Source organism: Myotis nattereri, assembly GCF_964212035.1.
Source record: "Myotis nattereri genome assembly, chromosome: 2".
NCBI classification, from domain to species: domain Eukaryota; kingdom Metazoa; phylum Chordata; class Mammalia; order Chiroptera; family Vespertilionidae; genus Myotis; species Myotis nattereri.
This window is the reverse complement of record NC_138076.1, coordinates 103,006,076-103,018,574: the sequence shown is the minus strand read 5'-3', so window position 1 is coordinate 103,018,574 and position 12,499 is coordinate 103,006,076. Positions and strand designations below refer to the sequence as shown.

Genomic DNA, 12,499 nt, shown 5'->3' with positions numbered 1-12,499 from the left:
CAAATCTGAAAATATTTGGTATCTATAACATACTGGGTAATTCACAAAAATACGTTTATCTTAATCAGAGTTTAAAATGTTACCATTTTTCTGTCTCTGTCTTTCGTAGAGTGATTGGATAATAAGATTATGTGGTTTGTTTATTTGTTTATTTATTTATTTTGCAGTTTACAACATGCTTTTGTGTATTAAATTTTATCTATATGAAGGCACTGTGCTAAGCAGGGTACCATGAACTAAGACCAATCTGATATAGTCTATCATAGTCTAATACAGCAGTTCTCAACCTTTGGGTCGTGACCCCTTTGGCGGTTGAACGACCCTTTCACAGGGGTCACCTAAGAGCATCCTGCAGATCAGATATTTACATTATGATTAATAACAGTAGCAATATTACAGTTATGAAGTAGCAACAAAAATAATTTTATCGTTGGGTCACAACATGAGGAACTGCATTTAAAGGGCCAGAAGGTTGAGAACCACTGGTCTAATAGAAAAGGTGATTGTACTTATGAGAGCAAAACAAATGAAGTGCTATAGAAATTCCAAGAAAGAAGAGATTACTTTCACCTGAAGCATATCAGGCAGTAATCAAGATACACTAACAAAAAAGCCAAAAGTCAGTTATGAGAAAAAAAGTTTCCAATAATAATTCCCTAAATGACTTGGAGTTTGGAGTTTTATTTATTTATTTAGCACCTCCCCCAGCCCTCCATAAAAGCAGTCTATATATATATAGAGAGAGAGAGAGACAATCCAAGGCTTGTTCAACAACTCCACAATATCAGAAATCTAGCTCCTATCTTTTCACTCCCTTTTCTTCATACATGCAAGATGATGCCTGGAGCACTATTAATTACATCCACATTCCAGAAAGGTGGAAGGACAAAGGGCAGAAGATGCTTGCCAACTGGTTTGCTACCTTTTAAGGAGCATTTCCAGATGCTCTGCCCAATGACTTAGGTAAATTTCACTAGCCAGAACATTATCACAGGGCCACCTCTATTTCCAAGGAAGGCTAAAAAATGTTTTTTCTAACATACTCATTCTTGACTAAATCAAGGTTCCAAAGAAGGAAAGGAAAGATATTAGCATAAATCAATAACAGTCTCAGGCACATGAGGAAAATAGCAGACTTCACAAAGAAGATGTTGGCTGTTACCAGACCTCTAATGATGGTGAATGCTGGCTTTCACTTGCTTACTGATTATTTTGAGCTGGACAGTAAACCACTTCAACATAATTACCACATTTAATCCTCCTAGTGTTGTATCATGAGTTAGGTCCTATTATTTTGATTATAAAAATGAGGAAATTGAGGTATAGATAGGTAGAGTAGATTACTTAGGGTCCCATAGCTATTACATTTGCAGAGGAGGAACATGACCAGAGGCACAATAAAGGAACTATTAGTGGTACTTGTGGTTTGACTCTAGAAATAAGGCCAGAGGGGTAGGTGGGTTCTTATCATGAACTTTAGGCTAGGGGCTTTTAGACTTTTACCATTGACAGAGCAACAGCGGCCAGGGTAGTAGTTTAGGCAAGATAATGAATATTACTTGGATTATGATAGTAATAAAACAGAAGAAGATAAATGTACGAGGTATTTAAAATTAGGCCACATAGGATCAGGTAATGGAGAAGAATGAGTTACCAATGGCCTTGGGTGACAATGGAGGAGTAGCTGATTTAAAAGATAGTACTGTAGCCCAGCCAGCATGGCTCAGTGGTTGAGTGTTGACCTAAAGACCAGGTCATGGTTCGATTCCCAGTCAGGGCACATGCCCGGGTTGCTGGCTCGATCTACAGTATAGGGCATGGAGGAGGCAGCCAATCAATTATTCTCATTATTGATGTTTCTATCTCTCTTTCCTCCATTCCTCTCTGAAATCAATACATATATATATATATATATATATATATATATATATATATATACGCGCGCGCGTATGTGTGTGTGTGTGTGTGTGTGTGTGTATATATATATATTTTTAAAAATTAGTCAGTACTGTATGTTGAGTTAAGCTGGAGCCATATTAAATTTGAGGTACCAAGTAGCGGTATTCAGAATAGCCGGGGCGAAAGAAGATGATGAATGAATCATCCACATACATCAGATGATAGTTGAAGCCATTAAATTGGCAAGGAAGAGGGAATAAAAAAGGGCCAGGAACCAAGCCTTGGGAAATGAGCCGCCACATAAGGAAGAAGAAAAATCAGTAGTCTGAAAGGATTTGAAGTGACTGAATGACAGTGAAAGCCATCAATAGCAGAAGGAAGAGTAGCAAGCATTAAAGAACCCTCCTTTACAAAATTGATGAGGCAGTGTTAACATGTTAGAGAGCCAAGGGCAGTTTTCCATTAATGATCTCCAGTTCACTGTTATCATGTATCATTGAAATAGTCCTTTATTATTTGTTTTTCCGTATTAAGCAGATTTTATACCTTGTAATGTTTTTCTAAATCTTCATATATGTTCAGGTGTTAAATATAACATTTTTGTTTCTTTTTTTACCCATATACTAATTAATGTGTATGATAAACATTACAGACACTAATTAGTGGACCTATTCCATAGAATAAATGATCAAATTTCTATCTACATTTATATATATTTTATCTGCAGTAACACTTTTAAATGATATCAAAGCTGTATTTTACAATATCAAGTCATAAATATATTTGTACTTAAGGAAAAATTAATTCACTCAAGTGCATCATGAAATTAGGAGTTGATGTATATATATGTATATATGTGTGTATATGTGTGTGTGTGTATATATATATATATATATGTAGTTTATTTCTGTGCCATATTTTGCACAAATGACCAATTCAGAATTGAGTGCATGATTTTGCTAAGTGTCAGCTGCCTAATATAACAGAATATATATGGATATATCCACATTTCCTAAATTTTAGTGATATTCCATATTTCTTTATTCAAGTTTATTTAAAATATTTTAGATTCAAAATAAAGAATAAAAAATTGCTATGCATTTCACAGAAAATTTGTATATATTTGTTCAGTCTTCATAAATATGTTCTTTTTTTATTATTGCTTTCAGAGAGGAAGGGAGAGGGAGAGAGAGAAATAGAAACATCAGTGATGAGGAAGAATCATTGATTGACTGCCTTCTGCATGCCCTGCTGAGGATCGAGCCGCAACTTGGGCATGTGCCCTGACGGGGAATTGAACTGTGACCTCCTGGTTCATAGGTAGATGCTCTACCACTGAGCCACACCAGACGGGCCATAAATATGTTCTTAATATGCTGTGCTAAGCGCCGTGATATATAAACAATGCATACATATTATATATGATGACATTTCACTTTTTTTTTAAATATATTTTATTGATTTTTTACAGAGAGAAGGGAGAGAGATAGAGAGTTAGAAACATCGATGAGAGAGAAACATCGATCAGCTGCCTCCTGCACATCCCCCACTGGGGAAGTTCCCGCAACCCAGGTACATGCCCTTGACCGGAATCGAACCTGGGACCTTTCATTCCGCAGGCCGACGCTCTATCCACTGAGCCAAACCGGTTTCGGCGACATTTCACATTTTTAATCTTATTAATTCAATATCTTTGATTTATCTAAAAGTATTCTTAGCTTCTAAGGTATTAGTTGTATGACCTCACAAAGTTTTTAAAACTGTGAAATAGGCATTACATACATGTAGGAAGAGCCAATCAATCTAATTTGTTTTAAGTGAACTTTGGCCTCCTGTCATTTTATACCTGTTATTTCACTCTTAGATATTTTAAGTAAAGCTGAATAGACTGATATGTCATTGAATTTAACCTTAATTTTAAGCAACTTTGTTTTAATTGAAATTTTTAAATACAGGGTATATTCAGTTCTCGAGGAGAAAAGATCCTTATGGCAGATGCTGATGGAGCCACAAAGTTTCCAGATGTTGAGAAATTAGAAAAGGGACTTAAGGATCTACAGCCTTGGCCTGTGAGTATAAGAATCTATATATATATAAAACCCTAATATGCAAATAAACCAAACAGCCGAACAGCCGGTTGCTATGACGTGCACTGATCACGAGGGGGCGCGCGTGGAACATGGTGGGCGTCAGTAGCAGGCGGCAGTGCGTGGAACATGGTGGGCGTTGGCCATGGCGGGATGGTGGTGCAGGTGAGCAGGGGCGCCAGACCAAGGCAGGGCGCCGATCGCTGTCATTGGGGCAAGCCTCTGGTAGTTACTGAAAATTCTTTGATCCCACACGCCATGGTCCTGCTGGGCACTCACACCTGCTCCCAGTTCCAGCCCCTCTTGCACCCGCTGCTGGCACCCAGCACTGGCCCCAATCACACGGCTCCATCAGCGGGTGGGAGTGGTGGCTGCCAGCCTGATAGCCCCTCAGGGCTTCTCTACCTCCCCCTGCATCTTAGGGGCAATCAGGACTGGCAGCCGCTGCTCACACTCACTGCCAGCGCCGACCCCGCTCACACCCACAGTCGGTGCCAGAGCTGTCGCTCACACCCGCTGCTGGTGCCTGGTGCCTGGTGCCGGTCCCAATTGCTAGGCGTCAGTGGATGCAATCGCTGGCTGCCAGCCCCATTCGCCCCTGAGGGCTTCTCCACTTCGCCCTGCTCCTGCGGGCAATCGGGGCAGCAGCCACCGATCGCACACGCTGCTGGCACCAGCCCCAATCGCTCCACGCCATCAGCGTGTGCGAGTGGGGCCAGTACTGTCAGGGTGTGGGAGTGGCGGGAGCAGGACTGCTGGCAGACAGAGGTCCAGGGGCCATAGCAGGAGGGTCCGGATGGTGCGTGGAGGATGGGCCGAGACCCGCCTCTGTGCCCACCGCAGCTTTGCAGCCCACAAATAGAATGGCAGAATGACCAGTCACTATGATATGCAGTGACCACCAGGTGGCAGACAATGCAGGAGCTGCCCCTGGTGGTCAGTGCACTACCACAAGGGGAGCACCTGTTAGCCAAAAGCCAGGCTTAGAGGCTAGTGAGAGCAGCCTCTCCCGCCCCAGTGACAGTGGGAGCCTCTTCCGCCTCTGTAGCAGTGCTAAGACTGTCCGACTGACTGCTTAGGCCCGATGCCCACGGGGAGCCGTCAGTCAGACATCCCCCAAGGGCTCCTGGACTGCGAGAGGGCGCAGGCCAGGCTGAGAGACACCCCCCGAAGTTTACAAATTACATGCACCGAGCCTCTAGTATAGTTTAAAATTTAAACTTTAAATTCTATTCAATCAAGAATAAATGGGATCTAAAGTAAAATGAATATGAAGGTTACCTGTAGGTTAAAAAACTAGGGGTTATTTTGGGTGTAAAATTCTGTACAGTCTCACAGAAGAGCTAATTGTTTTGTTATAAACATTAACTGATGTTCTGAGTTTCACTTGACAATTATTTAATATTCTGGCCATCAATTTTTTATTGCTTAACTCATAAATTGCTTAACTTTAATTGCTTGTCTTATTTAATATGTACATATTAAATTAAAAGCATAGACTGAGACTTCCAGCTAAAGATGTGAAATGAATCTTGTTTGTGATAAAGCAAACGAATACGAGTAGCAACTAATCAAAAAAGATTATTTGCCAATAAAAGGATCCAAGATGGCTGCAGAGTAGGTGGAAGCTACACTCATCCTTCAGGACCAAACTGGAATTACAATTAAATTATAGAACAGTCATCTCGAATGACTGACAAGTAGCTGAAGAGAAGCCTTGTAACCAAGGTTTTACAGAGGAAACCACATCAAGACTGTTCCAAACAAGTTACCCAGGGCGAGTCACAAGCAGTGTCTGACATTGGCTTGCACCAGAGTTCATTTCAAGAGGCCCAAAACCAGTATGCCCAGTGGTCAGCCATAGATAAAAACAGAGCAGGATCCAATAAGCTTTACAAGAAGCATATCCAAAGGGCGATCGGCAGGCACAAAACCCTGGTTAGGTGAATTCCAGTTCTTGTGGTCAGCAGCTCACACACTGTGGTCAGGGTTGAGACTCACAGTCAGCCAGGCTGAGGGACAATCTCACGCATGAATGGACCAATAGCAATCAAGACTCAGTTACAAGAGGAGGGCCCACATAACCCACACATGGGACACTCATGAAGTGCCTGGCCCAGGTGATCAAAGAAACTGGACCACTGGACCCCACAGAACACCTACTACATAAGGCCACCCCACAAACACTGGGAAACATAGCAATTCTAATACTAGAAACAAACACTAAGAGGCAGCCAAAATGGCAAGACAAAGAAACATATCTCAAATGAAAGAACAGGAGAAATCTCCAGAAAAAGAGCTAAGTGAAATGGAGGCAAACAATTTATCAGATACAGAATTCAAAGTAATTGTTATAAGGATGCTCAACCGCATGAGAAAAGACATAGAAATCATAAAAAGGACCAGTCAGAAATGAAGAATAACCTAGAAGGAATAAACAGTTGGTTAGATGAAGCAGAGGAGCAGGATTTGATGACAGTAGAAAAGAATACCCAATCATAGCAGCAAATAGAATTTTAAAAAATGAGGATACCTTAAGGGACCTTTGGGACAACATGAAGTGTGACAACATCCACATTGTAGGGGTACAAGAAGAAAGAGAGAGGGAGCAAGTAATTGAGACCTATATGAAGAAATGATGACTGAAAATTTCCATAACGAGGTGAACTAAAAAGACATACAAGCCCGGGAGGCAGAGAGAGTACCAAACAAGATGGACAAAAGAAACCGGCACCAAGACACATCATAATAAAGATTAAAGACAAAGATGCTTAAAAGCTGTATGGGAAAGAGTATTAGTTATATACAAAAGGAGTTCCCATTTGAATTGTCAGCTGATTTCTCAACAGAAACATTTCATTACCCAAGGGATTGGCATGAAATATTCAAAGTGATGAAAAGCAAAGACCTATAACCAAGACAACTCTATCCAGCAAGGGTATCATTGAAATTGAAGGACATATAAAGAGGTTCCTAGACAACAAAAAGCTAAAGGAGTTTGTTATCACCAAACCAGTATTACTTAAAATGTTAAAGAGCCTGCTTTAGAAGAAGGAAAAAAAAAAAGAGGAAATAGTTAAAAGAGTAAAATGGCAATATACATACCTGTTCATAATCAATTTAAATGTAAATGGTTTAAATGCTCCAATCAAAAGACAAGGGAGCAGAATGGATAAGAAAACAAGACCCATATATGTGCGTTCTACAGGAGACACACCTCGGAACAAAAGATACAAACTAAAATAAAGGGATGGAAAAAGATACTTTGTTCAAATGGAAATTTAAAGTAATTGGGGTAGCAATAAATTTATCTAACAAAGTAGACTTCAAAACAACATAGTAAAAGACAAGGATAGTACAAAATGATAAAAGGAGCAGTGCAACAAGAGGATATAACCTTTGTAACATTTATGCACCCAACATAAGAGCATCTAAGGATGTAAGGCAAGTCTTGATTGAAAGGGATTGAAAGTAATACAGTCCTAGTGGGAGATTTTAACTCCCCATTGACATCAGTGGATAGATCTTCCAGGTAGAAAATTGACGAGGAAGCCAACTTTCCCCACCCACTTCCCTCGCCTGCCCTTCTCTCCCCGGCCCGTGCGCTGCCTAGAAAAACTTGTGCGGGGCCATTTAAAAAAAAAATTTGACAAGGAAACTGCAGCCTTAAATGACATAATAGACCAAATGCATTTAATTGATATTTTCAGAGCATTTCATCCCAAAGCACCAGTAAGTGCACATGGAATATTTTCTAGGTTAGACCACATTATAATACAAAACAAATCTCAATAAATTTAAGAAAGTTCAAATCATATCAAGCATTGTCTCTGTCCATTATGGTCTGAAACGAGAAATCTATCACAAGAAAAAAATTTAAAAAACACACAAAGACATGGAGGCTAAATTATATGTTATTAAACAATGAATGGTTTAACAATGAGATCAAGAAAGAAATCAAAAGATACCTTGAAACAAATGAAAATGAGAACGCAAGTCAAAAATCTATGGAAAACAGTGAAGGCAGTCCTAAGAGGGAAATTCATAGCATTACAATCCTATCTAAAGAAACAGTCTAATTTTACACTTAAAAGAACTTGAAAAAGAAAAAGAACAGCAAACAAAGACTAGAGTAAGTAGAGGAAAGGTAAAGATAATCAGAGCAGAAATAAAGAAAATAGAGTCTAAAAAAAAAAATTACAAAGATCAATGAAACCAAAAGTTGGTTCTTTGAAAAGATAAACAAGATTGGCAAACCTTCAACCAGACTTATCAAGAAAGAAAGAAAGAGAAGGGGACCCAAGTAAATAAAATCACGATGAAAGTGGAGAAGTAACAACTGACTGCAAAGAAATAAAAAGAACTATAAGAAAATATTCCAAAGAACTATATGCCTACAAATTGGACACTGGACAAAAACAGATAAATTCCTATGAACATACAATCTTCCAAAACTGAATTAGGAAGAATTAGAGAGTCTGAATAGATCTATTACAACTAATAAAATCAACACAGTAATCAAAAAACTTCCACTAAACAAAATTCCTGGATTGGATGACTTTACAAGTGACTTTTACCAACAATTCACAGAATAACTAACACCGATCCTCCTAAAACTATTTCAAAACTTCAAGAGGAGGGAAGACTCCCACGCACATGTTGCAAGACCAGCATTATCCTAATTTCAAAACCAAATAAACACACTACAAAGAAAGAAAATTATAGGCCAATATCCCTGATGAACATAGGTGCAAAAATCCTCAACAAAATATTATCAAACTGTATTTCACAGATCTAGATCAAATATTCCAAATATTTATATGGAAGTACAAAGTACCCCAAATAGCCTCAGGAATTTTGAGAAAGAGCAAAGTTGGAGGAATTGCTCTACCTAATATCAAACTCTACTACACGGCCATAGTAAACAAAAGAGCATGGTACTGGAATAAAAACAGATAATATACAGCAATGCAACAGAACAGGAGCCCAGAAATAAACCTATGACTTTATAGTTAATTAATATTTAACAAAAAAGGCAAAAACTTACAATGGGGTATACATAGTCTACTCAATAGATAGTGTTGAGAATATTAGACCCATACATGTAAAAAATGAAACTGACTACCTTCTTACAGCATATACAAGAATAAACTCAAAACGGATTAAAAATTTAAATGTTGGACTCAAAACCATAAAAATTCTAGATGAAAACCTAGGCCAGGGGGGGACAACCTTTTTGTGAGTGCGTGCCAAAACCAGCAAAATCTCTGACTTAAAATTCTTCTGCGTGCCAACCCTAATTTTTTGAGAACATGTTACACCTACTTGATATCTCTTAAGTTATACGTATGTGAAGAACCTTGGAGAAATAATAAAATTCGTTCTACTGACAAAAACACAGTATATGATGATGAAAAATACATTTATTTTTAATGTACACATGTACACTGATAGTCCGACAGAAAACTTTATGACTCCGTTTTATATTACCAGTGGGACTTTTGCTGCTGCATCACTGATGACAGATTTTACACCAGGTTTATATTTTGTGACCTTCAGAGATATGTACGAGCTACTACTTTCAACCGTCAGGCTACTTCTATTACGATACTTAACAAAATTCATCAGTGAGAACAAAGATTCTCAAGTGTATGTGGATGAAACCAAAACACTGGTCAGATCTACGAAGGCAGGGATAGTTAAGTCAGAGGCATAGAAATTGCTCTTCCCCTCTCTCATCAATCCATGTCTATGGTCTTTAAGATAACTTGTTACGTAAAATTATTTATCTAAGATGCACCTACACTGAATTTGTCTGAAAAATAAAAAAGTTGATATTAAGAAAAAAATTGTAAATGGAAGATTATAAGAGAGGATTTCACGTGCCAGCAAAAGTTAATGGTGTGCCATGTTTGGCACGCATGCCAGGGGTTGCCCACCCCTGACCTAGGCAGTAAAATCTTGGACATTTCTCATTGCAGTTTTTTATCTGATGTATCTCTTCAGTCAAGGGAAACAAAATCCTATATAATAAAAAGCTAATATGCAAACGGGCAGTAGTTTGACCTACCGGGAGTTAGACGTGCACTGACCACCATCAGGGTGCAGCGTGGAACATGGTGAGCAACGGCGGCACTGGAATCGGGCAGCAGTGGGGGTGCTGCTGGCCCCAATAGGGCCTGACAAGTGTGGGACTGCAGTGGGATGGTGGAGCAGGTGAGTGCACGGCGTCAGGCCAAGGAAGGTGCAAGCGGGGACCCCAATCACCCCACTGGTCACCCCACAGACAGGAACCGGCACCAGCGGGGAGCGGGGCTGGTGAACAAGCAGTGCCAGGCTAAGGCAGGTGGGAGTGGGGGCCCCGATCGCCCCGCCGGTCTCCCAACAGATCAGTCTTGATCGATGGCCAAGCCTAGGGACCCTAGCCATGCACAAATTTCATGCACCAGGCCTCTAGTAAAAAATAAACAAATTGGACTGCATCAAACTAAAAATTTTTTGCACAGCAAAGGAAACCATCAACAAAATGAAAATACTCCCCATTGAATGAACATGTTGGTATTCAAAATTTATAAAGAACTTAGAAAACTCAGCACCAAAAAACAATTCAATTTAAAAATGGGCAAAGAACCTGAATAGACACTTCTCCAAAGATACACATGTCCAAGAGACATATGAAGAGATGCTCAACTTTACTCATCATCAGATAAATGTAAATTAAATCACAATTTGATATCACTTCACATCTGTCAGAATGCCTATCATTGATAAGTTAACCAACAAGTGGTAAGGATGTGGAGAAAAGGGAACCCTCATGTACTGTTGCTAGGTCTGTGGATTGGTGCAGACACTGGAAAGCTGTATGGAGTTACCTCAAAAAATTGAAAATGGAACTGCCTTATGACTGAAGCTGCTATTCCACTTCTGAGAATTTAGCTGAAGAAACCTGAAGTACTAATTCAAAAGAATATATGCACCCCTATGTTCATAGCAGCTTTATTTACAGTAGCCAAGAGTTAGAAGCAGCTAAGTGCCCATCAGTAGATGAGTGGATAAGGAAGCTGTGATACATGTACACAATTGAGTACTACTTGGCTGTAAAAAAAAAATAAAAAATGAAATTTTACCCTTTGCAACAGTATAGATGGACCTACATAGCATTCTGCTAACTGAAATAGATCAGTCAGAGAAAGACAAATACTATATGATTTCACTTATATAAGGAATCTAATGAACTAACAAGCAAAATAAAGACACTCATAAATGAAAAGCAGGCTGACAGGTTACAGGAAGGAGGTGTCAGCACTGGTTATGAGGGCTGGAGTGATTGAGTTAAAAGAAAAAAGAAATAACTCATTAACAGGGACAAATGTGGTGATTGCCAGGGAGAGCATGTATTGGGGGGATGTTTGAAGGGTATCGGGGATGAATGGGAATGTTTGAAGACTTGGGGTGGTGAACACAGGATACATTGCACTTATGATGTGTTGTACAATTGTGCATCTGAAACCTATATAATTTTGTTAGCAGTGTCACCCTAATAAAATTTTTTTTTAAGTTTCTGTGCAACTTCATGCCATAACTTCAAAGAGTAAAGGCCTGGCTCCCTCTCTCCCTCCTCACCTCTCTCTCTCTTTCTCTCTCACTCTAAAGCTGCGTGTGCCTTCTTCCTTTGGGTGTATCTCTTTGCCTTTCCTCCTAAGCTCCAAGGGCCCTTCTTTTGCCTCTGTAACATGTTTCCTGAGCCCACACAGCCCACATGGCTCCCTTCACAGCTCACTTCTACATATGTGACTTTCTAAATATACTTTGCTTATATTTTAGTCTTGGCTCTGAATTCTTTCTTAGCCACAGCTCAAGGACTCAAGTTGCTGAACTGAGTTCCAATCGCCAGTAATGTTCTGGTGCCTTTTGCCACTCACACTTATAAGAAGAGACACGAAAGATAACTCTCTCCTCCATGTGAGGAGTTAGCAAAATGGCGACTATCTATAGGCAGGAAGAGAGCTTTCACCAGGAACCAAGTTAGCCAGCACCTTGATCCTGTACTTCCAGCTTCCAGAACTTTGAGAAATAAATGTCTGTTGTTTGAAAAACTAGAAGTAAAGGTTGACTTTCACTTGGCATAATGCATTTGAGATTTAACGTTACTGCTGTAAATACCAATAATTTGGTCCTTTTAATTGCTAAGTAGTATGCCATTGTATGGGAGCATCTCAGCTTGTTTATTCATTCAACTGTTGAAGGACATTTGGGCTGTTTTTAACATTTGACAACTACAAATAAATTCAGTATTAACATCCATGTTTTAAAAAAAAGGTGCAAGATGAGGAAAGGAAGAAAATTTTTGTGCCACTCCTGCCTTTTAAACGCCATATAGAGACCTGGCCCCATTGCTCAGTTGGTTGGAGCATTGTCCCATACACCAAAAAGTTTGCAGATTCAATTCCCAGTAGGGCACATTCCTAGGTTTTGGGTTCAATCCTTGGTCAGGGCAGGAAAGGCAGCCAATC

At 39.5% G+C, this 12,499-nt stretch overlaps 1 protein-coding gene across 2 annotated transcripts in view; it reads left to right on the top strand.

Annotated features, from left to right (window-relative positions):
• The window catches only part of ALG5 (ALG5 dolichyl-phosphate beta-glucosyltransferase), a 331,650-nt gene that overhangs the window by 14,888 nt on the left and 304,263 nt on the right, over window positions 1-12,499 (top strand). For both annotated transcript variants that reach the window (XM_081083482.1, XM_081083483.1), the window contains exon 6: window positions 3,855-3,968. In XM_081083482.1, the coding sequence (XP_080939608.1) occupies window positions 3,855-3,968 (114 nt within the window). The remainder of the gene's footprint in view (window positions 1-3,854; window positions 3,969-12,499) is intronic.